At 41.6% G+C, this 27,857-nt stretch overlaps 1 protein-coding gene across 1 annotated transcript; it reads right to left on the minus strand.

The window, feature by feature from the left end:
* Positions 1 to 1,584: 1,584 nt before the first annotated feature.
* Positions 1,585 to 27,857, minus strand: APCDD1 (APC down-regulated 1). Its single transcript, XM_029959390.1, has 5 exons — positions 27,812 to 27,857; positions 20,270 to 20,453; positions 18,030 to 18,561; positions 4,675 to 4,996; positions 1,585 to 2,674 (listed from the first exon to the last, which is right to left on the minus strand). Exons 1-5 carry the CDS (start codon positions 27,855 to 27,857, stop codon positions 2,226 to 2,228), a joined length of 1,533 nt encoding a protein of 510 aa, XP_029815250.1. The 3' UTR covers positions 1,585 to 2,225.

Genomic DNA, 27,857 nt, shown 5'->3' on the forward strand with positions numbered 1-27,857 from the left:
ACAAAACTCAAGTCTCTAGCTAGAGAAAACCAAACTCCATCCTGGTTCCTAGTTTCCCTTTCAGAGACATTGTTTCTCCTTCTTGACCCCTGAGTTAAAACTGTCCTCCTGATGCCCCCTTTACCAGCAACTGATCCAGAGCTGGCTCTTCAAGTAGGTTTGACTATGTGGAGCAGAAAACCATCAAGAAAAGCTGTTCATAGGGCTCAATTCACCATGGTGAGTTGGCTTTCAGCTCCTTCCAGCAGGCTGAAGGAGGATCTGAAGGTGGAGCTGAAGGTGGATGGATGAACACTTTCTCTGGAGACCACTGAACCAACCTGAGCTCCATTCCTGACTCTTAAAGAGTTTTCTGTGACTTTTCATTTGCCTGAGGAAAAAATATGGAAGATGTGATCTGACCTGGCAGCAAGTCTATGATACTGTTCCTTCTCCCCATCCTCCTGCTGTCTCAAAAGCAGGTGAACTGATTTTGTTCCAGATCGGAGGAAACTCACATCCATGTTTTCAAGGAATTCTTTTGCTATAGCAGACAGTGTGAAGACTCACTATATAAAGCTGAAGGACCTTCATTCAAAACATACTTTTCCTGTGATACTGAAAATAACTCATTAAAGGCTCTTTTTCTGACTCAGTACTGAATGGGGCAGCTGGAAGCTGCTGATACTGTAAAGAAACGCTATGACCTTACTCCTTATGTTTCTTACACAGGTTCCTGCTCCTCCTGCAAACCAAAATGTGTACATTAGTAAAAGCCACAGCCGAAATGCTGCAAGGTTCACTCCCCATTAAAGCAGGGAAGCATGGTTCATCTATGAACTTGTAACTCCTTGCTGGCCTTAAATGTCTCCCCTACAGCCTCCAGAGTCTGCTCCGATTCACGTCAGTGCACAAAAGGATATATTTGCCACTGAGGGAAACTTCTGAGTTTCTTTAGCAGGCTCTTGCTGAAGAATGCTCTCTGAGGCCTGTGCCTATCCTATTTCCCAGCAATGTCTCCCCAGACCTCCCCAAACAATACTGATTTAAGCTCTATGAAATTGTGGTATGTATTGGGACAGTTCAGCAAGGAGAAAAGGGAGGACCTGACTGCATTTGGGCATCTCTTGCCCCTCCCTATGGTAAGACTGGGCCAGTGTCCCTCCCTCTGCAGGTCAGCTTCCAGCTGCTTTCTTGCTCTCCTAAGGGCCACGGAGTGCTTGCTGCTGCAACTCTTTTCCTTGTTCCTACATGAGGTCACATCACTAAAAATACACCGCTAAGTAGGTTTGCAGAACATATTAATCCCACCTGCTTCTTTGCTTTGTCCACCTGGCTGACACAAATACTGCACACAGAGTATGCAGAGTAAGGCCTCAGGAATATGAAAACAGAAGTTGTCCCTGCAGCCTTGTACTGGCAGCTTACCTGCACTGTGTGCAACCAATAGAAAAAATGCTGCTGCTGGCTGGCTTTGATGGGCTTGGTTGTAACTGCTTGCTAGTTACAAAGGGAGGCCTCAAAGCAATTACATAGCTAACGAAATTGAATGAGAAAATATTAAACCACTGATTACTTTTACAACTTAATGATTGTAAAAATAGCTTAAATTACTTGGAATATTCTTTTTTCTTTCTTTTAATTAAAGGTGTTAACCATTTAGCACTTTTGGAACAGAGGGCTGTTGATCTGCTGATGCTTTTTGTATTATGAGCTGTGAGATAATGGCAAGATAAATCTTTGTGGGTTTCCTCCTTATATACATATCTACATCAGAGCTGTGAAGTCAGAGGGGGAAGCTGCTATCACAGTACTGGCACAACACCGAACCCTTCCCCAGAGCTACATTCTGATGAGAACCCAGGCGTTGGGGAGAAGAGCACCACAATGGCAGGATGGCAGAGACAACTGAAGCAGGATCATAAATGTTCATCCCAGCAGTTAAAAGAAAAATAAAATAAAAGGAGACCCCCTCCCTCCCCCCAGAAGTCTGCAGTCCTAAAGTGCAATTACTTTTGTGCAGTCATGTCAGGCCAGGGATCAGACTGGATGAAGTTCAAAGCACAAACATCAAACGAGTGCCGTTCGGGATTCGAGGAGGAAGGGGGAAGTAAGGAAAAGAACAACAGTTCTCAGGCATTCAAGTGCATCAAGAAAATAAATGTCCCTTTCTTTTGGAAGAAAAACAACCCCCAGTCTGGTGGAATCCTGGCTTTGTAGTCACGAAAAATAAGTTGTTTTCACTTCTAGCTGAGAATGTCCCAATATGACACAGTACAAATAAACAACAAAGCAAGAGCTGGGGCACTGGGATATTTTTCCGGTGCCCTGCTGCTATACAGCCTTATTTTATTCTCCTCTGGTGACTCTTCGGACCTGGGTACTGATGAGGCGCACTGAATTAGAGGCGTCTGGTAGGAAGTGGCTCTCTTCTCCGGTCGGTCGGGGCTGGACCCGTCGCTCGGCCTCTGCCCGTTGTACAGCAAGTACCTGCCTCGGGCATCCTGCTCCATTTTGAAGATTTCGTACTCGGTGTGAGGTAGGCGGATGCCAAGGGCAATGCAGCCGTTCGTGTGGGTGACATCTTGCTGTACCCCAACTTGCCAGGATCCCTGTGCTCCGCACTCGTTCCCGTTGAAGACATTGAGCAGCGAGGCTGTGGATATATCCATCGGAGTGACCTTCATGTGATTCACTGTGGGAGAGGAAGAGGGGAGCTATTAGCAGAGGGACAAAAACAAAAGCAAAGCCAACATGCAGATTGGGGCCTGTTAAATCAAAATTGTCTCCCCTTGTTCATTCTTAAATGAATTTTTCCTGTTATAGGTGTGGCCAGCAAATCTATTTGCATCACTTCATGTCTATGACTTTGTGCAAAAATTGCTTTTTGCATAGAACAACCCCCCTCCTCCAACTCAGTTGAAAAAAACCTGACAGCCACATATCTCAGCCAGAAATTAAGCAGAGCTTTTCATAGGTTCCAGACAATCCTTTACAGATAAAACCTGGTTGGTTATATTAGGTGATAGGGAGAAGAGGAAACAATAAAACTTTACTGATGTTTTATTACCATCTGTATTAATCCATAAGTGGGGCTGTTTATCATGTATTTTTCATCATTTTTTAACATCTGTTACCCTGTAAAGCTAATTAAATAATTAGTTTCAATTAGGGAACTAGGAAAATATCACAGCTGCACTATCATCATATATTATATTTTCTTTTTTGCATGAATTATAAAATATTGCTGACCTACAGAGAGATGCTTTTTCTCATATCCAAACATTGGCTGCAGCTTGCAGTATCAAATGTAGGAGTGCTGCAGCTTCTTCAGTTCTAACCTGTCTGTATTTCAAAGGAGCTTAAGGCACATAAACTTTTATTTTCCAGCCAAGTTAAAAAAGTTGGGAAAAGCCAAACTGAATGAGCCTACAGAAGCTGAATAGAGATTTTTCCTGGTGTGTGTTTGACAGAAGAATATATGAAGAAAGGGGATCTGAATGGATTGGTGCTGACCAAAACAGAAGCAAGTAACTAGCCCTCATGGCTCCCAACACAGCACAATCCCAAATTCTCTTTCAAGTCATTTTATAGCAATATTTGTTGGGAGTTTTATTCTCAGGTTTTATAAACAGACGTTTGACCCAATGGCTCTACAGTTCACATTATTTGCTCTATATGATGTAAAAGGTAATTTGTAAAAATTGAATGTACAGGTTTTATCAAAACCAAATTAGTGACCTTGATCTGTAAGGTAAATTGGCATAGCATAAATTCAAGCAAAAACTGGATTTCACCCCATCAGCTGAGCTAGGACATGCTACATATGCAGCTCTAAAGAACAAAAGTTTGACAGGCAAGGGTATCTCCTGCCTCCTATGAAAATCCCAGATTAGTAAATTATTTCTTATAGTTAGATGCTTTCCTAAATTAGACTCATGCAAGAAGCTTTATGCTTCTCACATGGTAACTGAAATAAGTAGGAGAAGAGCCCACAGAGTGCTTGAGGCTTCCAGAAGCTTTGCTGGGGTTGGTGCCATGGTGGCATGTCGTATTTTGGAGATGTTTGTTTGTGTGAGTGGTTCAGGCCTCTGAGCTCTTTCTATCCAGGGAGCCGTGGGATTGTTTGCACTGGAAGGCTTCTCAGCTGCAGGGACCTGGGTGGCATCACCACTGAGTGCTGCTTTCCAAAGTGCTCGAGGGGTTTTAGTTAGATATGTCTAGTCTTTGTTCTGGTGAGATTAATCAGAGCTGTCTTTAGGGACAGTCTTACTTGCTTGAGGGCCCCTTGGAAGCATATATAAAGATGTGTGCTGCTACATCTATCTTTGACAGAAAATTATTTATACTTCTTCAGATCTGAAATGCCTTCTGAAGGTCCTTTTTTCTCTCTGCTGAAGGAGTCCTAGGACATAGATCTAACCTTAGACACTTTTCTTAGATGCTTGAAGTCTGGCCACTGGACTCCAAGACTTAGTGATGGGAAATCTTATTTTCTTGTGCTGTACTTAAAGACCTCTGCCTCAAACGAGTATTGCTTCAGCGGTGTGAAATGCCTAGCAGCTGTATAGTTTGTCTGGGCATTCACACAATGCTTGAAAACTTCCCAAGAAATTATGAACTTCTAAAAATCACATAATGAAACCATCAGAAAACAAACTCTGCTCTGCCCCCCAGCGTAGCAAGTCACTCTACCTTTAAACACAAACTCTGTGCCACCCATCACTTTGGAGGAGTGGACTCCCCGGCTGTAGCGTCCCTTGGCGTAGATGGTGAAGGTGGGGTGCTTGCAGATGGGGTCAGAGTAGTGGTAGTAGTGACCCTCCCAGGTGTTGTTGTTGTCATGGAAGATGAAGTGCCGAGTAAGGAAGAGAACCTCTGGTCGCACCTCGCAGCGCTGGCTCACCCACTCCCCGTGCAGCCCGATGGTCAGATCCGCCTTGGGGGGCAAGATGGGAGGGTGGTGCTCGTCCGACCGGTAGATGATTCTGCACGCGATGCACGTGCGGTCGTGGTTCTGAAACAAAGCAGAGAGAAACCCTTGTTAGGCATTATCTGTGATACAGGGCAATGAATCAGGCCAGCCACTTCATGCTGAAGTGACACCAGCCCCACATTTTAATGGATTGTCATTTCTTATCTTGTTAGTGGTACCTTTGGTTTTGTACGTGTAAGACTGCACAGCAGGAGAGCACTTAAGAGATTAAGTCCCTTGTCTGCGTTTATCTGAAATTAACATATTAGTTCAGCTTTTTATAGAACCTAGAAAAGGCTGACTTTACCTTTCAAATCTTACGAGAAGCTGGCAGATAGTAATTTAGTGTGGTAGGGACTTTGCAACACTTGTGTTAGAAATTAAGACATTTGCTGAGCTCTTATTTTGCATCTGTCTTCCTTTTAGTTGTTAACTTTGGGTACTGTAGATAAACATGGGTGTCCTACGGACATTTTTCGTTTTGGATGGCAGCCTGGGAGAACAGTAACCAGTGATTTTAAACTTTTTTCAGCTTTTCTGAACCCTAATGCAAGTTTGTGAAGTGTGTGACATGGCCAGTTACCGCTGAACGTGGTGAAAGCTTTATGGCCCTCTCCAGCCAGAACAGGGTCTGTGGTGCCTGCTGAGCTCCATGACGGCTCACTGCTGTGGGCCAAGCAGCAGCCTCAAGTAGTTAAGTACCCCAGCCCTAACCATGAGCACAAGGGTGCCTTACTAGGGGCGTGCAGGCTCCAAGTCCACGGCAGGAAGGGAGGGAATTTCACACTGAGGCTTCTGCCTCCTGCCATCAGAAACAACAGAGACCTGTAGGTTGTTCCTAAGGCTAACTCTTTCTGTTTCTGTAAGGTTTTTGTCTTGTTGGCAAAAGTTTGGCCTCTAAGTTTTCAAACTGTGTTTTGCACTTTTTCAATGGCAAGAGAGAGATAGCACCATTAGCTTTTGTCTCTGCTCTGCTAAGCCTTGAATTAAATTTTATAGACCAATAGACGATTAGGATATTAATTTTTTAGCTCATTTTATTGATGGCAAATAATTAGCTTAAGAAGAACAACCCCTCAAGATAAAAGCAGTGTTGTCACCAAGGGAGGTCGTGGACTCCTCATCCCTGGAGGTGCTCAAGGCTGGTTTGGATGGGGCTTTGATCACCTTGGTCTAGTGGAAGGTGTCCCTATCCATGGCAGGAGGGTTGGAACTAGATGATCTTTAAGTCCTCTTCCAACTCAAACCATTGTATGATTCTGTGATTCTGTTTTCCTGGTGTCTGTGTTGGGTTGGTGATGTGCCATTTGTTTACATCTCAGGACTTGACAAGTAGAGGCTTTCTACGCAGCTGGTGGGTGACGTGTGGAGGGGCAGCGTCCTCTGAGCTGTAAGCGGGCTTACACTCAGAGTGAAAGACCACCCAGATAGCTTGTGCCTTCATCTCTCAAGGGCACTACATGATCCTTCCTGGAGAGAGGGGGATGCACTGGGGGGGTTACTCGCATCTGCCTTGTTCAAGCTGTGAGGTGTTTTCCTGAGGTGCAGTTCAGAGTGCATTGAGTTAAGAGCTAAAGCTCACCATGCAGCAATTGGGAAGAGAGATTTATAGAAATACTTTATCTTTGAGCCCCTTTCCAGCCCTCTTTTTTGAAGTCTCTCTGAAATCCCTACATAATATAAGTGCTAATATTCATTGCTCTTTAGAGTCCATGTGAGCTGCTGTGGAGTCACCATTTCTCCCCTCATTGCCTTCAGCTCATAGCTCACTTTAGGGGTGACATTTACACAATCTTCATTAGTGCCCTGAGTTTCTCCAGTAATATGATATGACCATAGTTAGCTTCAGAGAATCAACATACAACTTCCACAATATATCCCCTTTTACACATATTATATTTGCCCCCACCCCAGACCAGACAGTCTGGTTTTTCACCAGAAAGTTTTTTCACCAAAAGTGAAATCAATGAAAAGTCCAGTGTTCTACATCCCTGGGATGTAGAATAGTGGTCTATGTGCAAAATAACTATAAATGGTGTAGCTGGTTGATCTGAACCAGTGCTGACCAACAGCTCTGCTCTGAAGAGGAAGGATGTTGGACTTGGTAACCTCCAGAGGATTTTTCCACCCCAAAACACACGGTCTTCTGGGAACTATGTGTCAGCATGCAGTTCAAGTGGATGCACTTCCCAATGTGGAGCTTTTTAAATAATGTTAAGATACATTTTTTCAGCTAAATTCCGCAAGCAGGAGCAAGGGCTACTAGTACCTTAGTGAAAAACAAAAACATTTAATTGAGTAATTTAACACAACTGGTGAAGTTAGAACAGACTTATATTCAAAAAGTATTTTTGAATTGTAATAGAAATAATGCTTTTTCTTCTTGGATCAACATCCAAAAGATACCACCACTGCTTTGCATGGACACCCACAGAGATCCAGGCCAAGGGATTGCTCTGTGGAATATGCCAGTGTCTATAAACCGCTTGTTTCTCCAGCGTGGCTGTCCTGCCATGAGGTACACTGGTGTCACTCCTCTCTAACACATTAAGGGCTAATAAACTGCGCTGTAACTTTACAGCTGTGATTGTCCCACTCAAATAAAGTGAAGCCAGAAAGCGAGACAAAGACAGTGTTATAAAATTAAACATAACTTATATAAGCTGAATCGGTCAACAGTAGGACACAATTTCTGCTACAGCCCCTCCTCTATTGAAGTAAATTTGAAAGCTTTTATTATCTCCCAGAGGAGACCCTGGCAGAGCACTATGGTGGTTTGGTTTATATTCACATCTTCTCAGGAGCCTGTCCTCCAAAAACAATCTTTGAGCCAAGGCAATTTAACCTCAAAACGAGTGATGTCTGTTGCCCTTGTTCAAAATCTGAAGAAAACCAAACAGAAACTCAGTCTGTTGTCTTTCTTGTTCAACCCTTGGCTATGGGATTCCTCTGCTGTTTCTCAGGTCTAGTGGATGGACAAGATGAAGATCTGTAATCAATCCTCTTTGCAACTACATAATTTTTTTACTTTTTTTTTGAACCAGAAAGGACTATCAAGAATAACAGTTCTTTTTGCTGTTCTTCTAGCAGCAATTCTAAAGTTTCATCTCTTCTCCACACCATTAAAAAAATATGGGTATTATGAGTCAAGGCTCTGATGCTGGGAAGGAATATTCTCATAGTTTAATGTCTTCTCCGTCATACTGGGAGTGCAGAAGATGCTGACTGGTAACACCTGCAGCTGCTTAGTGCCTTGCCTGTGGCCAGTGGCAGAGTGGGCAGAAGAAGGCCCATGGAGATCCACAGTGGAAAACAATTCATAACCACAAGCAGCCCCTTTCTCCTTATCAGGGGTGGTTTTATGCCTTAGGGCATAAGAAGGGGTTATTTCCCAAAACATAAAACTACACTGTCTGGCATTACACTGTGAGCAGAGGTGACTCCTTTGGCAAACTCTAGGAAGGTTCACGTTAACTTTCTGTTACTTTTCTGTAACTCACCTGGCTCTTTGACCTCTATGGTCCAGAACCAGTGTACCTCTGTGCAGCCCTTCCAACTCTGAAGGCTTTGCACCAGCTCTGATGGTCTGGCCAGTTGGGCTGCTAAGAAATGTCCAGCCTGACGGCCTTCTATTTACTGTTCATGTGCCTGAATGAAGGGACAGAGGTGAACCATCACTTTTTGCATCAAACCAGGTGTGGGACAGGGAGAGGTTGGGGCAGTGTGGAAGGAAGCAGAACTACACCCTTCCCAGCAGTGAGACATCGCCTGGCTCGGGCACCTCATACGCCCGTACCCTGAATGCATCGGTTCGCTGAGACCAGCACTTGAATCTAAGCCCAAAAAAACCTTTTTTTTTTTTGCTGTGATACTATCTTTCACAAAGTTATAAACTTCTTAGGAGAAGAATATGCCATGTGTAAACTCCCTCAGCATTATTTTTGCCTGAGTAATGGACAAGGGAAAGATCTAGTTTTGTTATGAGGCAATTCGACTTAATTTTGGAGTAATTTATGTTTAAAAATTGACTGTATATTTCCCTCTTGCTTCTTCTTTTTGGACAGCTGCTCTTGGATCTTAATTACACTAGCTGTGGCTTTGCAAATCACTCCCTTTCCATGTGTCTCAGGGAAAGATTATTTCCTAAAAACAGACGTTCAAAGAAAATAGGGAACAGAGACAGAGGACACTTGAGTCCAAACACGATTAAGTACTCTCTAATAAAAAGCTCATTTGGGCATGACATAAACTAAAAAGCAATAAAATGAGCAGCGGACAGGATGAACATCTGTTCTATGTTTTGATTATCTTAGGTGTACAATGCAATATTTTTAATAGTGGGGTCTTGCTTGAAGGACTGGCCCCTGAAATGGCTGGAAGATCCCTTCCCATGATGGGTGCCTCCTTGCAGCTCTGCAATGCCAAATTCGTAGTGCCCCAGTTCTTCACCCTCCTGGGTGTTTCTTTAAAGCCAATTTCTGAACCAAGCCATGTGTGCTGAAACAAGCCTGAATCTCCAGCTGGAAACTCAGCGCTTGTAGTTGGGGAGAAATTAGCTTGTCATCTGAAAATTTCCACCAACAATTTTTCTTATCCCTCCCTCCTGCTGTCTCAGCTGAAATGGTAATAGGGCCAAAGAGCTCTGGAAGCCAAGTAGGGAGGTTTCTAATAAAAAAAGGCAAACAAGGATGAGTTTCCCTTGATCTTTTTTCCAATTGCTGTGGATACTCAGAAGCATAAACCCTCCCAGCATAGTTTAATTTTCTCTTAAGTTCTATAGATTTCTATGGCTGCCTAGGATTAATTTGCCTCTAATAAATTCATGGTGTTCTTTATGGCTGAGGCAAAAAGCTATCATACAAATGGGATGCTCTTGGAGCAATGGTGAAATGAGCTTTGAATAACACCTAGAAAGATCTATTTGGAAGGTGTTCCACTTTTCTCTGAATACCTTTGTATTTTGATGTTGTTGTTAAGAGAATAAGACATCTATGGACCAAACCATTTTCCAAACATACAGAAAATGTGCCCTTTCCTTAGGGTTCAAGCAGAAACTGAAATCAGTGCTTAATTTTGAGGCAAGGACCTGCAGTATGTACTGCAAGTTGTACTTAGGGACAAAGCAAACAAGCACTAATAGTAAAGGGGAGGATGAAAAACTAGTTATTTTTCAACCGCACGCCTTGTTCAAACATATTTGCTCTCTCCCCTGTATATCTAGTTACCCTCTATATCTTGAAAATGTGTCTGTAAATACTATTTGTCTGAAACACCTCCAATTGTAACTCAACCTTTCTCCAGCAGAATTATAATTGATAACTATTCTGATATTTGCTCATTTACGTAATGGAAAACTAACATTATCTCAACTATAACTTACTGTTTTTTAAGGGAAGATTCATTGCTCAGACTACTTAGAGTCTGAGAGATGCAGTGCATTCTTAGCAGAACAGACTGAAAAGTTAATGTGATATTTTAAATTAGATTCTTATCCTTAAAAGGACACGGCTAAAGATCTGAGTAAGTATACACAGTCTGGAGGAAAAGGGATAGGAAGCAAAATTTTGTTTTCTGGTATTCAATTTTTCTCTGAAAATCAAATGTTTCTCTTCAAAAAAGGAGAAAAGCATTTTTAGGGATTTCTTCGTATTTATTCTCCATATGATGGAGAATTTTGACCATTTTCTGTCAGGCTCTCTCTGTTGTCTTTACTAGCTGAAAATAGTTGGTATTTTAACAGATTAGACACAGTAAGAAGACAAAAATAATAGAAGGTAGCGATGTATAGTAAGGTCCTAAACCATCTAAAAATATGGCAGCTGCTGTTATAGAAGGCCTGATGTTGGGGCAGATGTAGGACTACTGCTGCTCAGAGCTGACCAGAGCTAAAAAAAGCAGAGGATAATTCTGTGAAGTGGTGAACCCAGTTCCTTTTCTCAGTAGCAGTTTGTTTTAAACATGCAACGTCTTTAAACCTGCGTGAAATTGCACAGCAGATTCCCAAAGTAATTTGAGAAATTGTCTCTCCTCTTTTATCTTGAGTTGCTGCACGGTGGACACATCCTTCCCATTCCATAACCAGGTTAAGAGATTCAGGTATCAGCTCTGCCTCAGCAAGATGGAAAGCACATGTTCTTTGCAATTGTCTGGGCCGACACTGGGCTCCTCACTCACCTCTCCCCCCTACCATCAATGGCAGTGTCAAGCCAAAACCCTAAAGCAGGTCTCATTCATGGTTGGAAAAGGAGGACAGGTTGTACCTATACAGTAGGATGAGAAGCAAGGGACAGCAAAATCCCCAGCACTCATCCCAGCTCCCTTCTGCACCCTCCCATCACTGAGGAAGATGCTCCTGACCAAGCTGTGGAGCCCACGTGAGGAAACCCAGGCTCTGGTTGTTCACAGGGTCAGGTTGCTCTTGCACTGGGGGCTTCCCTTTTAGGGTGGATTCTGTGGCCATCTTTTCTGGCATTGGCTATGCCACATAGCATATGACCGGGTGTGGCATGTTGCACCCATCATACCCTCGCTGCAGGGCAGTGTGAGGTGAGGGAGCAGGCATTGGGTTTTCTCAAGCATGGCCTCAGGCTTGAACTGTGTGTGCAGTACAGATCTAACTGCTGGCCTGGGATCCTGTAGAATCCAACAGTCACAAAAGCTGAGGTAGGAAACCCCTGCCATGTGAATGCACGTATTACTGTGAGGGGAAGTACTGAAGAAGAAGGGAAAGAAAAACCACGCTTAGCACTGATCTCGCACACCCACCCAAATACCATGTCTCACAGGCAGGGCTAGATGGGACAGGAATGAAGCATGCCTGGTTAGGATGCTTTAAACCTCACCACCCAAGAAAACCGGGTACCAGGTTTTAGTGTCAGTAAGTGAATGCTCCCAGGATGAGTATAAATGGAAATGTTCTCTTGGGAGAACATCAGTTGAAGGAAATGCTTCCAGCTCAACAAAAAACATTGGATGGCTTTGCTTCACAGTGCCAAGGAGCCAAGTCCACAGGAAGGAGACCTTTATGAATTGCTCAGTATAATACCAAGCTCACGTCTCCACCACTCCAGATAACTGCAGACCAAGACAACGCTTTAACAAAAGGCCACAAACTCTCTTCACTGCAAAAGTGATAATCTGCAGGCTTTCCATGACCTCATATGAAGCTGAGTTGACTAATGTGCATTAGGCTGGCCCTGGGGAGTTGAGAAGCACGGCTGACACAGTTATAATTCAGCCTGCCAAATGGAATGAAGAACAACAAAGATTTAAAACTTTAATTAAAAATCTTGAAGCAAGTAAAATGCCAGAGAGAGTGGTAACTCCTTTACAGGGTTGTCAGATGGGGATTTCTTTTGGTGAGGAGCAGAGGTGCTGCAAGCAGGAAGGAGGGTAGAGATATGCTCAGATTTATCTGCAAATGTGTACCATACATTCTAAGATATTGAGGAATGGTTTTTATTAACTGCTCTTATGAAGGGAAAGATAGTGAAAGAATCTGAAGGCACTACCATTACACAACTGTCTGATCTACGATGTTAATTCTGTTGCACAACCCTGCATAAAACTGAAATAAGCACAAACAACATGAAATGCAAAAATCTTCTGATTGTTCTTTTCTGGTGTAAACTACTTTAGCCTGGGAAAAAGACAAGAACAAAGAGAAAACCAGACTTCTCAGATGAATGTGCTTGCATGTCATCTATCCCATTAAAATGATACTAAGTTATGGTGACATGAATGTTTTATGAAGTATTAACAAAAAATATTTCCTGGAAAACCCGAAGGGACAGCTTAAATGTCCATCTTCAAGAACAAAGTATTCCCAAATAAAGCTGCCTTATATGTTTATTATGCCTTTAAAAAGCAACTTATACAGCCCCTGAACCATGAAGTAATATTACCAGTGAGTCCTCTCTCCATCTTGCAAAGAGATGAAGCAACTGTGCTTAGATTCCAACCATAAAGAAGGTGTCAGTAGTTTAGATACATATCTTGAGTCGATCTGAAGGCCTGTGGTTTATTTTGCTAAGCTAAATAGTTAATAGTGTGTCACTGCATTTGTGTTGGAGCAGGCTTTTACTGGAGTTGCAGAACAGAGAGTGGTAAGTGCAGATGTGGCAGCTTCAAAGGAGCAGGGCCACAGCCGACAGCACTGCCGAGCACGGCAAGGGCCAACCTCAGCTAGAAGCTGTTTGCTTCTCTCATCTCTGCAGGGCACAACGCACACTGTTACTGTTCATAAACCTGGAATTAACCCATTTGAACATTCTTCTGAATATTCTTTCTTTGCTTCCCCTCACAATTTCCCCAACCAAGAGCCTTTTTCATGTAATAATGAACAAAAGGAACCCTTCAAGTCTTGGCTTAATCTAAAAGTCTAGTGGCACTACTCAGGCAAACAAAGGAGTTTTGTCTGCCAAAATTTTACTTTTTGGTTGAGATAATGTTTTGCATATTTCTCTGAGGCACTTCACATGTTGAACTTCTATTTATTAACTTATGATTGCATTTCCCCATGAGCTCCTCAAGTACATAACATTCCCCTATAGATGAAGTCACTGCATTTCAAAGAGATGAAGACTCAAATTCTGAAAAGCACAGAAAACTTTGCACACTTTGTTCTTTCACCACCTGGCTAAAGGAAAGCCCTGACACCAGTCTCCATACATTGAATCTGTATTAGCTGCCAATGCGAGGTGCTGCTGGAAGTCAGCTCTCAGAGGTGAATAAACCTCTGTAAAAGACAACTAATCCACTGGAATCACATTTTCAAGGGAAAATGTCCTACTGAAAGAGTGTGGCCAGCAAATGTTTGAGCATGACAAAGAGCGAAGGTTGTCTTAGCACTTTCTAGGCTTCTTATGATGTTCCAGACCACTCTGGCCTTATTCCTAAGCAATGATCTAACTAGAATGACTGGTCGTCATAGTCCTGCTCTGATCTTTCCCGTTACTCTGCTAACGATAAAATAGCTCAAGGAGTTCTTTGTTTACAAAGCAATATTACTGAGGCAATTACATGTGAAATAAGTCTCCCAGAACTGCTCTTGGACGCATTTTCTGTAGCTTGGAGCAGACATCTCTGAAAACATCTTCTGTGCTGCACAGCGAACAAATACTGCATTCAAGCCTTCCTTCATGCTACAAGTCCCTGTATACATTTGTGATTTTACAACTAATCATGCAGCCTCCTTGGTGTCATCCTAATTGGGAACATTTTTTGTAGTATACATAATGATGGCCAAGCAGTTTTCCCAGCCTGCCCTTTCCACCCATATGTTCTCTCATGCTGGCTGAAGAAGCTTCATGGGCAATATCTTGAATCACTTGATACACTTGCAACGCCAAGGGACATCAAAGATGTTCATCTCCATTCATCAGTCAGTCCTAACTGATATCTTGAGCCAGGTTAGGAAACGGCTAAGATAAATCTATATAGTGATCTATTCATCATCTGCACTCAGGAACTTCCATGTATTTTACGGGAGGAATTTGTTTAAGGTATGCTCTTATCTAAGAGAATTTGTAACGCCTCAAGAAATGACATATTATATGTTTTTAAAAGCTCCCTGATTTTATATGAGCACTTGAGATACTGTAATCTGTGAATTTATTCAGATTTGTAGCTCAGCATAAAGCTGTCTGGTTTTTGGACAGCCCTTTTGATTTACCATCCTGTGGTGAAATCACTGCAGGAACTTGGATAAGGTCCAACTGTATTTGTTTAAAGTCCTGATCATGGGGCTTTGGCATTCCTAACGTATCCAGCAATCATTTGCTTTTAATTACCGCTCATTTCAACCACACAAGTAATGAATGTGGCTACCACATCCAATTTACAGGCTGTGTAAACTCTTGAGCTGGGTGGAACTTTCTTCTATATAGAGGTTTAACTATAAATTTAACTCAAAATGTGAATCCTCTTAACTTATTTTAGGCAGGCCTGTATAAGTCTAAAACATAAATAAATAAAAAGGAAATGAAAAAAGCCTTAAATGAAAGATTCCACACAATACACCTGATTCACTTCAGAGGCAATTTCCTGGCCTCCCCAACCTCTTGGTATGACTGTGGAAACCTTAAAAAAACAAGTTGATTTAACGTTTCTATTTATTCATGGTGTCCAGTTTCCAGAGGAGTCTGTGACTTGTAGTTTTAAACTCAATTTAGCATTTAAACTCATTTTCAGCTGGGTCCCAGTGGAGCAACAATTAGAAAAGGAAAAGAGTTCAAAAAAGAAGGGTTATAACCTTTCAACGGTATGTTTGCCTGGATCCTTTTTTTTTAAAAAAAAAGCACTTCTGTTACTATTCTTCTTCCACTTGGCAAACACTAGGTCAGACAGCTGGGTTGAGAACCTGCTGGTATAGAGAACTTCATGCTTAGGTACAAATCAGCACCCAGGGATCTTTAATGGCAGCTAAGGCAAAGGTTCATTTTTCAGGGGTATTGCTGTTTATATCATGCTGAAAGCCTATTATCAGCAGGCCCAGCTTCTCCTGAGAGAAAAGAAATCTCATGTCAAATCTGTGCATGGGGGACCCACTAGAAAACATAAAGAGAAGTTGCATTGTTGCACACTCAAAACTTCTGTTAAACCTACACATCTTTTGCCATTGAAGGCTCCAGCTGAGACTGGTATCCCAGCAATCCAGATGCTGTATATATATATGTATATATATGTATATATGTATATATGCTATGCATACATTGTGGGAACCAAGCAGACCATGGAGACAGTGTCTGCAGGAGAAAAAGAAGTAATGTAACCTGTCAGAAGTCATAATTGGCCAAACTTGGAGTTGAGCAGTAGCCTGCAAGTCAGGACCTGGGGGCCCCATTTATTAAACTACTCAGTTTCACCACGGAGAGCTGGAATCTCTATGTATTTTGGTGTACTCCGAGTTAAGCTGTGCTTTCTATAGTGTCAGCACTTTCTGTCACCATTAGTACTGTTACGAATGGGCTTCCAGTGTCATAAATTCAGCCTCAATGATTCAGGCTTGCCAAGAGCTGGTTACCAAAAATCACTTTTCCTTTCCCCCAGTTCTTGTAAATATATGACATGGAAGCCTCCTCTGTGATCCACACTGCAGGCTCTCCCGACTGGAGTGCTTGGGACCATCTGGACATGTGGGGCTGCAGGATAGCAGTGTGTAAGGTGACTCAGGCAGGCAGGCTGAACCTCCTCTTTTCTTCCACATAGAGGTGTCACCCACTCATGTCAGAATGGATTGGATCGTGCCTGAAATATTGGGATTTGTAAACATAAATGAGAGCATCAGTGCTCTCATTGTTTATTTAGCTAACCTGTCCAAAGAAACAGGCCTCTTATGCAAGATTTGATCCCTTAAATTTGAGAATTGTATTTTAAAGGGGCTATATTTCAGAGGGAAAAAAAGATGTTACAGTAGCAGAATAGACAGGCAGGAGAATCATCACCAGTTTGTCCTAAAATTACAGCGGACCTGGACAACAAGCTTAATTTCATAAAGCTGGCTGAGAGTATATTGGACTGTTCTGACTGTAATGAAATTACTACAAGGTGGAAGTGTAGGCATTTACTATGTTATCTGTCAGCCCATAATAAGACAAGTAGATTAGACCAGAAAAAAATACTCAGCTACAGTGAATTAAATCAAGATTTTGTCTCTGTTCATGTGGTCAGAAAAAGATGCACAATATTTTCTAGAACAGATACAATATAGCTGGTGTCTGAAAATTTCTATCAGCAGATACCTTCAAGGAAGAGATTTAGCAAAGAACCCTCACTCCCAAACAAGTAAAGTGAGTCGATGTGCTTGTTTAATTAATTAAAGAAAATCAAAATTTTGATGAGGATTGTGTTGTGGTTCATCTGCTGCTCCTGAAACTCTCTATTTTGGGAAGATAAATAGATTTAAAAAGAAAATTTAAATTTGCCTGTGGTCATTTGAAGAGAGCATAAGAATGATAGAAATGACAACAGTTTTGATACACAAACACAGTTGACTGTAGATTAAAATGATATCTAGGCCAGGCTATAAAACAATTAATAAAGGCAGATCACAAAAGGTCCTGAACTATTAAAATTTGATATTCACAGGAGGCAGACACAACCCATGGTTTTGAATGGAAAGCCAAGGCTTTTTCATCAAAACTCTTCCTTCCCCTGTTGTGTTTCCTGCTATTGCTGACAAGCTGTAGCTGATTTTTGAACCATTCGTGACTAGGTGATTAAAAATGGTGGTAACGCATTAGCTGGAAGTGATGCTGTGGCAGCGCCCAGCTGGTGGCAGTGGTACCTGGCAATGTGGTTCCAATTGCTGCCTGCCTTTGAAATGTCACCAGGAAAGATCTATAGACAGCCTTCCTGTTATAGGCCATCAGTGTCTACTCCTCCTGTTTGAGTTGTATTTAGCTCACTATGGGCCGATCACTTCCCAGTGAAGTGGAGGGCACTTTGAGGCCCCTCTGAAAACTGAATTATCAAATGGAATTAGAGCCCCATTCAAAATTCACCTGTTTTTCATTTTATTAATGTGTATGCCTGTATCTGGATCCCTGACCTGCACAGCCCACTAGTTTTTTACCCTTCATGCTGCCCCTTCCAATTTCCTCTTCTCCTCTTCAGGTTATGGATCACCCAACCTTCATATGCTGATGGAATTCAATTTCCTCTCTCCCTGGCACTCCCACAGCTATACAAGCATCCACTGATGCCTGTTCCTCTTCTCCTTTCTCAGCTCTGTATGAAACCTTCTTCTCAGCTGCTAGCCTACAGCCACGGTTCTGGCCAACCACTCCAATCTCTGCCTACAAGTTTTTGATTCCATCTTCAGAGTGGCCTTATTGGCCTCAGTTCACCAGACTACTTTTTTGCATATTTGATGCAGTCACATAAACCACAGCAAAGTTCCTATTCTCACAAAATAAGTTCTGTGATCTTTTGTTAAGTGTAAGGCTGCAACGGACCACTTATATGTGCTTATATATAAGCACATCTACATTTTAGGTTACACTACTCAGAAGTAATTTGGGCTTTGCCACCAGTATCTCAAAAAGAGGGCATATATACACACACACACACTTACCTTGGCATTTTGAAGGGGAGGTTGATAACTAGAGGGCCGATAGTACCTCCTCTGAGCAGCATCAGTGTGAATGTCTCCAAGGAATAGCTCCTCCACAAGGTGGTCTAAATTGTGGTGCAGGTACTGCTTCTCCACACGGATCAGCTGGAGTTCGTGCATGGCAAAATTCAGAGCTTTGGTGCATTCACAGCCATTCTCTTCTCTCAGCAAATCGTAACTCACATCCTGCTCCCAGGGGCTGTCTTCTGGGATAAATCCAGGACACGTGTGGTTCACCAATTCGCTTAATCTTTTGGCTACTGCTTCGTTGTGGCATATGATCTGTATGTTGCGTAGCTGATAGTCCGCTTCAGTGCCCCCTCGGATGATCCAGGACGCCTGCCGGAGGCGTATTTTGCCACGTATAACTAACGTGTAGATGGGGTTTGTGCAGCGATTGCCACCATAATAGAACTGGTAGGCCTTGAAAGTATTATTGTGGTAGAACCTGTAAGATCTTGTGATGAACTCTGGGCCTGCTCGAACTTCGCAGCTGTGGGAAGAAAGAAAGAAAGTGTGGAAACAAAATTTTAGCAAGGTGGCACATCATGTACACTACAGGCAACAAGACCCGGACCCAGAGACACCTGGGTGCTAATGCCCCCCTGGCATGAATGGGAGTAAATAGGAACTAGTCGTCTGTGGCCTGCTGATTAATCAACAATTCCCTCTGCTGTTATTAATGTGATCATATCTAAAGGCTTTATCTTCTAGGTTTAAATACTTCGAATCATGTTTTGCTTTTTCTTTTTGTTTAGGACCACCATGTGAATCAATTCTTCACTGAAAAAAGTAGCAGCCTTTTAAACATCTATTCCCCTCTTTTGCATGGTAGATTTAGCAGAATGACTGATAACATCAGAAAGTGAAGTGTTGTATGTCCATGGAATAGAACAAAGAACTGGCTTCTAAGCTGCAGTAGAAGCTTCTCAGTGTGAGTTCCATGAGCTCTGGTCTGCTGAGGACATGTAGGATCATGTCCTCAGCTTTCCCACTCAAACATTCAACAGGGCTGGCAGCTAATGCAAACTTCTGATGTTAATGCAAAACTTCTACCTGGCTTGAATTTGGATCATGCTATATTCAGGGCTTTTTTTTTGTTTGTTTGTTTGTTTTTGTTTGCTTTTTTTTTGTTTGGTTTTTTGTTTGTTTTTGTTTGGTTTTGTTTGTTTTGTTTTTAGTTTTTGTTTGTTTGGTTTTTGTTTGGTTGGTTTTTTGTTTTGTTTTTTGTTTGGTTTGGTTTTTTCTTCTTTTTTTTTTTCTGAAGGTGTAAATAGCAGTTAAATTCCACTTCCTGTAGAAAGCCCTTTTGTGCCTTCAGACTTGTTCCCTTTGTCATCTCTACAGTGCTTAACATAAATAGATTCATAGAATCACTGAGGTTGGAAAATACCTCTAAGACCATTGAGTCCAACCGTTAATCCAGCACTGCCATGTTCACCATCAAACCACATTCCAAGGGCCACATTCACATGCCTTTTGAACTCTTCCAGAGACAGTGACTCCCCCACTTCCCTGAGTAGCCTATTCCAGTGCCTGAATACCCTTACAGTGAAGAACTTTTTCCTAATATCTAATCTAAACCTTCCCTGGTGCAACCATTTCCTCTCATCCTGAAATACACTCTGTTAAAAAACCCCCAGTCTTTCCTACTACAAGTCACTTCAAATGAGGATGTGAATATTGTCTGCTGAGACACAGGAAGCAAAATGGTTCTCTCAATTACAAGTCATCATGTGTAAAGAGTTATAGAACTAGCGAAATACAGCTTTTTAATTTTCTTTTGCTAATAAAACCTGTGCTAGACACATGCTCTGGAAACAAATACTCATTCAATGGATCTAATGCATGTAGACAAATACAGTACAATGTTATGTTTGAATAAGCATTCACTTTGACAAGTTAGTAGGCTTCTTCCTATTCAAAGAGCGATTTAAAGATATTTCACAGCATGCTGTTTAAAATCCAGATTATAAATTGATTCATCAAGACAGCTTTATAGCACGCTATTCTAATGTACATAATGCTACTCCTTCTCCTTTTATGCATAACCATATAGAGAGCATCTGGAATTTAGAGCATCACCATATTAAAGAAAGTATTGCCCCTGCTGCTTAAAGTGGGAATATTCACCCTTCCCTCTCTGTTCCTTCACCCTCTTCTCTTCCCCATCTCCAGCATCTTGTTTTATCTTTCCTTACCCAGTAGAGACCCAGTGGCCCTCAATATTGGGAGGCATCTGCACAGTGATCCGAGCTCCATTGTGAAGGTGTTTCAGCATGTGATGACACTGTGACTCCTTGAAAGCCCTCCACGCACTCTTCTCCAAGGACCGAGGGTGGGACCTGCTGTCTGGGTGAAGAAGAGCAGAACCTTCTCCCAGCCCTGTGATAGAAAGTGTAAATTATATCATTAGACCCTGCTGAGAAGGGCTTCAACATGATAAAAAAGACTGTGAACATCTTGAGTTGAACAACATTTGTTCGCGTTTTTAAGTTTCTGGACAAATACTGTTTACATTTATTTTTCTCGTCTGAAAAAAACTCACAGGAAGCTCTCCCTTTCTGTCAGACCACTAATATTCCACTACATAAATCTGCTTTACGAAATACACTAGGGAAAAGAGCTTGAGCAAAGTGTTGTGTTTCCACACCCAGGAGATGTGGCTCTGAAAATGAATTTTATAGACACCTCTGTAATCTCTGGTCAGAACAATCAAAAACCCGGACCTTCAAACTCTTAGAAAGTTGCATCCAGGTCCGGACATAAACTTTGCGGTTTCAGCCCACCTCTAATTTGAACGCTTCTATAATAAACTTGCAAATAAAGACTACTCTTAAAAGTCAAGGGAAAACAGATATTAAAAGCAAAGCCTCTGCACACAGGAAGCCTCTGTGATGTCTTAGGTGGTCAATTAAAGGCAGATTCTGCTATTTTTATTTTAAAGGGGAAAAAGAATTTCAGAAGCTAACTTTATCTCCAGCACACGGTAATTTTGGTTTCTAGTAATGTATACATGCAAAACCCGCCAGCACGCTCTCTACGCAATATTAATTGAACAAAATGAATACATAGCTTGAAAAGGAATGTGTCTTTACTCTTTTAGGCACAGCCTGATCTTAGATATGTTTGAAAACATGGATCAAAAGAAAAACATACCTCTAGGGGTTAGAAGGTGACAAACCTTACATAAAGTGTTGGAAAATGTGTTACATTGCCAGAAGGAATATGACTACCAAAGAGGGCTAGAAAATGTATATGGGGTGGATGGGGCAGTTCGTTGAGTGCCTGGGAAGTTTGGGCAGCCATCTCAGGAAAGGGATGTCTTGCTGAAACATACTCTCAGGGGCAGAGTCTGGGATTGATGCCCATCTTATCTAGTGCCTTTTTAGATGACCAGGCTCAAAAATTGCACAGTTGGGTATCATCAGTGTGTGGTGCAACCCTACACCGTGCCGAGCCACCTAAGACAGGATCCTACACTTTATGTCCCAGACCCCATGTAACACTTGGGCAAATGCTTGGGCAGTGTGCAGCATCACTACAGAAATTACAAAAAAAAAAAATCAGTATTATTTGGTGTTAAGTAGGCACTGTCATAAACCTTTGCCATTTCCTACTCCAAAAAAAACCCCACAAAAAAACAGGTGTCAGTGATTCATTGTTGGTTAGGTCTTAGATCTTCCAGAACAAACTTGGGTAACACCTGGGAAAACGGCATTGCTAAAAATATAAATACATGTCAACCATTTAAAAATGGCAATTCCTAAGCTAAACAGAGTCAAGGACTTATCCAGTAGACAGGGTAAAGAACAATCAGAAAGAATACAATAAATACCTGAATCTAAACAGTGCTCACCCCCAAATGATTCCAAGATTTAATGAGATTAATGAATACAACCTCACAAAGTCTACTGGAAAATCTGGTAGCTTTGTTGCAGGTTACAAACAATTCTTCGATGTGAATGAGGATTTATGGCCTTGCTTTCTAAAGGGTAATAAATACTAGGGTTGCTTTGATATCTGAGCATGCCATCTGAGATGCCCTTCCAAGAAGCTTGATTTTCAGGGGGTCAGTATTTCTCCCTTTCTGGAAGTCAAGGCTTCTCAGGTATTTCCACATTGCTGAGCAGAGTCACTCATGTTAGCACCGAACCACTCCTATTCTGCAGCCAGAAATGGTAAAGCAGCATCAGAAATGGTATGGCCAAGGTAGGGTAATGCTCTGCTTGAGCTGACTACCCAGGCTCAGAGCATCTTTTGGATCAAAATTGACACTGCCTGCAAGGTACCTGGTAGAAGTTGTAGCCACCAGTGCTAACTTTCAACAGGATGTCTCCTGCAGATACATTTTCTCATATTGGAAAAGACTGAAAATTTACATTTCCTCTTGAAGTTGTTAAGTATTTGAAATCTGCCACCAAGAGGAGATTTTGAAATTGTTCAAGTGACTATTTCCAAGGTATATTTATTATACTACTTGCTTTTATGCAGTTTTATTTTGCCTAGCTCATGTCATATGATTCATGAATACGTGAATAGAAATGATTTATTCATGTAAGCATACTTGGGCATTTAATTTCTTCAAGTAAAAATCCTTCTGTAGGAGGATAGCATCTTATATGTGCTCATATCAAAGAAGAAAACACAGTGGCCACATTAGACATTCTCAATTATTCCCTGACGGAAATAATGAAAAGAAGGAGTTTTTGAAAAGGAGTTAAACTTTATGTGGTATTATACACTGTCTTCTCTTTGATAAAGCTCAAAAAGCAATTGTGTCCCAGCTTTTCATGTTACATGTACATAGTTCTGTCTGCAACTTGCAAATGATAAACTGCAACCAGTGAACGGAAGGGAGATTTGCATCAATAGCCCTAGAGACCTGTACCTGAAAAGGGGGTATTTGTTTGGGACTCTGTCCATCCAACTATGACAAATGAAGGCAAGAACAAGTTTATGTAATCAAGACCGGCATAAGAACATAATGAAGGCTGCAGAGACAGAAGGAGAGATGTAGAAAACACACACGGAGAATCATAGAATGGTTTGAGTTGGAAGAGACAAAGTTTATTCAGTTCCAAACCCCCCGACCATGGGCAGGGACACATGCTACTAGAGCAGGGCCTTCTCTTCTCCAGGCTGAACAACCCCAGCTCTCTTAGCCTGTGTTCATAGGAGAGGTGCTCCAACCCTCTGATTATCTTCTTGGCTCTCCTCTGGACTCGTTCCAACAGGTCCATGTCCTTCTTCTGTTGGGGAACCCAGAGCCGGACACAGTACTTGAGGTGGGGTCTCACCAGAGCAGAGTAGAAGGGTAGAATCACCTCCCTCAACCTGCTGGCCATGCTGCTTTTGATGCAGCCCAGGATACATTTGGCATTCTGGGCTGCAAGCACGCATTCCCAAGACATATTGAGCTTCTCATCAACCAAGACCCTCAAGTCTTTCTCCTCTGGGCTGCTCTAAATAATGTTAAGCAACATCACATCAACAGGACCCAAATATCAGAATATGAAATACAGTGTAAAATTAAGAGACAGCTATGTGACCTTTACCTATGTTTGCCTTGCTAGGGCAAGGAAATAGTTAATTTACTTCCTTACAAAGTAATCATTTCCACACTTTTGTAATTACTGACATATGCCTGTAGATATAACTACCACACAAAGGAGACGCAACTTCCTCTTGTGCCATCTGCAGATCAAACACAAGACCGGCGATATGCTTCCCACACAGAGCAGTAAACCAAACACCATCTTCCTGTGTTTTTCCTCGCAACAGGTGCTCAGAAGCAGAGCAGTGTCCCCCTGCTCCATCCTTGGCAGTGCACACGAGGTTTTGTTCTGCAAAAATTAGGTCCTGCAGGGATGATGTCACTAATTTTAAAAGATCCATTTGGCCATGTTAAATGGGACATCGCTGGAAGACTCAGCGTTAAAACAGCCATTCACGAAACTGGGAAAAGGATTTCATGAGTCTTTAGAAGCCCACTTTGGAGCATAGATGCAGTTGCAACATAGTTGGAGCCATTACTTTCATTCAAGAAGATCCAAGTCCGCTATTCCCTACAGCACTGACAGATGGTAGGTTTCAGTATGTCCATGACTGAGCATCTCAGACTCAACTGAGAATATCTCAGACTCTGACTGACTGTTTAAATTTTTGTGTGTTATGAAGGAATCTTACCCACTTGTTAAAAAAAAAAGCAAACAAAATCCACACACCATAAAATTACTCAAAAGTGTGACAGACTTCAAACAAACAAACAAACAAATCTCTGCACGAGACCAACAGCAATAATTTCATGAAGCCTGTGGTTGGCTCTCATTTTAGTTAGACCACAACCAGAGACCATACGATTGTATCATCCACTCCATAGTGTCTGTTTTCACAAAGGATCAAGTCCAAAAGGAAAAGGAAAATTCCAGAATCCATCAGAAATGCCAGGTAGAAAAACAAAGCAAAATAAAACGATTTTATGATGAGCTGATATCCAGCTTCTCTTTCAAAATCAAGCTCTAGCAGTGTAGGTCACAGCTTTAGCATTAAACTAATTGAATACAGCATGAGAAGTGCTACAGCTCACTGGGGATCCATGCCCAGGCCCTCACAGATCACACTTTACAGGGGAAGAATGCAACATCCATCTGAGTGGGAAAGTGGAGGTCTGTACAGCTGCCTCTCCGGTTAAGACATGGATAGGAGCACGCACCACATCAGACAGAGGGCTTCAGGCTCTCAGGTTCGCTTATAAACCTCTATCTGATGTGGGAACAACCATCGAAGATATAAATAATTGTTAAGGGAAGATAGGTTACTTCCAAGTTCTTCAAAGATTTCTGCACATAGCCGCGAGTAAAATACAAATCTTAAAAGGGCAATCTGTTGGCAGCCCATTACCCAAACGTGTTTCAAAAATGGTTACAGCAAAGCTTTCCGCCAACATTTCTGCAAAAAACTGCAAGCTGCTAGAATAGATGTTTAGGTTTTCTTTAAAATAGTATGCAAAATAGTATGCAAATACAATTGCAACAAAGATAACATTGAGTTCAAGCAGAGTTGTGCTTGAACACAAATAGTTTTAATTTAATTCATGCCTAAATACCTTGGTCAAATTCTGTTCACAGCTATGCCAGACTGCTAAAGTATAAGGCAAATAATCTTAAATATTAACCTGTTTAGATTTTATCAGTTTAATGAACACCTCTACCAGAATCTAAGCCATGGCTTCAAACATGTCCAAGTGTAGCACTTCAAACCAGTTTCAAAACTACCAGGTGTTCAGCAGGTTCATCCTTCGCTAAATGGGAGAACATATGTTACCTGAAAGTAGGATTCAAACCTGGATTTAGGCTGGAATTGCTCTGCAGGAACCACTTCACCTTTCTTTCTTTCTTTCTTTCTTTCTTTCTTTTTTTCTTTTAATTTCTAGTAATGTAAATACAAACACAATTTTATTATGAATTAAAAAACCTTGAGTGATAGCACAAATTCAAAATGTGCGATAGCTTCATCTCTGATAGAAACATTTTAACATTCATGCTTTACTCCTGCAGCAATCTCTTTTCAAGTTAGAACTTGTCTGAAACTTGAAAAACCTTACAACAGATAAAGAATAATTGGCTGGATTAACTTTATAGCTCTCCTTATCTGGGCAGTTGCCCTGCACAATTAAATAAACAGACATTTGGATTATGCTCTTTCTTGATGTGGGGTAGTGTTAGATAATGCCCATGACAGCCCTTTAGCTACAGTAAACTTACATAATTGCCATGGAGAATATAATGTCCTGTTACCAAGCCCTGATCTGTGTTTACCAGTGTTTTCCCTGCACTTGAAACTTCAAAGAGTCCTTGAAGGACTGGGACCTAAATTAGCAACTACAAACAAAAGGGTTGGGAAAGGAAAGCCGGGTTTTATGGCCATGGAAGCAAACAGGACAATGACTTCCTTTCACATGTATCTGTTGCCTCTCTTGTGAATACAGAGTTTCCACATAACGCTTCCAAAGAGACACAAATTGAATGTTTCAGAGCATGTAAGATTCTGAGGAGAGATCTAAAGTATGTTTAGAAGGTACAGCTAAAAGGTAACTCCCCCCAAACCTGAAAGGCCCATCATAGAGTCCCCTGTTACCCTATAGCTCAGTCCTTACTCAATGCCCCATCTTGGAAGAGGTCAGAGAACCAAGCACCAGTTACACAGCCCATAACCTCTGCTTAGCTGAAGCTCTTTAGGATGGCTGCTGCTACCCACACAGGGTGAAACAGCACTGCCTAGAGTGTGGGCTTGTTTATGAAACCCTGAAGGGTTAAAGCTCACCTCCCTTCAGGGCAGTGGGAACTCTGCCACCAACATGAGTGGGTGCAGTGCTGGGATGTCAGTGCAGTTCAATATCAATGGTAGTTTGGCCTTGCCCTCTTTGAAAGAAACATCTGTCAGAAACATCTGCCCTGTCCTCCACCCACACCCTGGCACTGGGATTTATTCCAGAACTGCCCCTAACTTCAATGGGACTTGTGCCTGAGTAAAGACAACGCTAATAATCCTCACTACATATAATCCTACCCTCTATCAGCCTTGCTTAAAGCATCATCTCAATAATAAAATATTACCCTTGATTTGACTAGCTAAAGGTATTTGCCTTCAGCGTGGTTGAGGCTAGTTTTGGGCCTCATCACATGGCAGCCTACTTCCTACAGACACCCTACAAAACACAAAAAAATTACCCTTGCTGTTGATGACATCTACATCTTGCCACTTTTAGCCCCCGGTCAAGCTACAAAGATGAGTGAAAGAGTTTCCACTGACAAAATTGGGAACAAAATTGAGTCCATCTTATAACTCTCTCTGCAAACACTAGAAGTCTTTCTCTTTATTGTCTTCCAGATTTTGAAATGTGTTATTTAACTGAGGGAGCAGATCACATATGCCTTTTGCACTGAGTACAGTATATGTTCATTTTATAGCTATGGGTATTTATATCTTCTGATGTATTTACTTATTACTTTCCTGAAAAGGTTTTGAAATAAAACACTTCTATGTAACTAACTTAAACAATATTGCCAGAGAACTTTTAAAAGCACAAAGTTTTGCTCTGAAAAGCCCATCAGTCTTGTCTTCATAATCTTTATTAGTACCATTTCCATGATGTTATCACCTAATTGTTTTAAAGTTTCTAATTCATTACTCTAAGAGTAGCATAATTGGAAATAGACTAAAGTTTCTTTTTAGCATCTGCATTTGTAATAAAAAAGTTTACATTTACAAAAGAAATTAGCCAAATTTGTTTTGAATTCACTTGAACATAGCTCTTATTAATCAGGTTTTCTGGAGCTGAATGATCTTAGTGTTTGACATCTGAAACTTCTGCGGCTTTTCGTCTAAGCAAAGAAAACAGTGATAATGGACAACTTCCAGCTGCAAACCTTTTTTTTTTTTTTAATGACACCATACAGGTTTTTGACAAATGAGGACAACTTTTTCCAATTTTGATTCAGTGATGTTAAAGAAGGCATTTCTTAATGTAATGAAAGCAGAAGCTTTAGCCTTACAGGACATTTTAACTTGCTTTGCAAAGCTTTAAGCCCTAAAAATCCTTAAACACCCACCCATACTCACTCAATTTTAACCCTTAAATTGCCACATGCAATAGAAATGCAAAAAAGAAAAACATCACATGCTGTAAAGAGGCTTAACACTGCAATTCCCTGGGATTGGTGGTTATTCTTACATATTACCAATTCGGGCTAGCCGCTGACCCAAGGATGCTTCTATTGACTCCAT

Source organism: Manacus vitellinus, unplaced genomic scaffold (assembly GCF_001715985.3).
Source record: "Manacus vitellinus isolate BGI_N305 unplaced genomic scaffold, ASM171598v3 scaffold_1_pilon, whole genome shotgun sequence".
Taxonomy (NCBI): Eukaryota; Metazoa; Chordata; class Aves; order Passeriformes; family Pipridae; genus Manacus; species Manacus vitellinus.

Bases quoted from the DNA above. Each gene is read 5' to 3' on its own strand.
- APCDD1 (XM_029959390.1), bottom strand. From the start codon at position 27,857: ATGGAGTCAATAGAAGCATCCTTGGGTCAGCGGCTAGCCCGAATTG. The intron at 18,562-20,269 runs GTAAGGAAAGAT...TTCTTCCCACAG, and splicing joins GGCCACTGGGTCTCTACTGG to CTGCGAAGTTCGAGCAGGCC. The intron at 2,675-4,674 runs GTAGAGTGACTT...CCTCTCCCACAG, and splicing joins CACAGAGTTTGTGTTTAAAG to TGAATCACATGAAGGTCACT.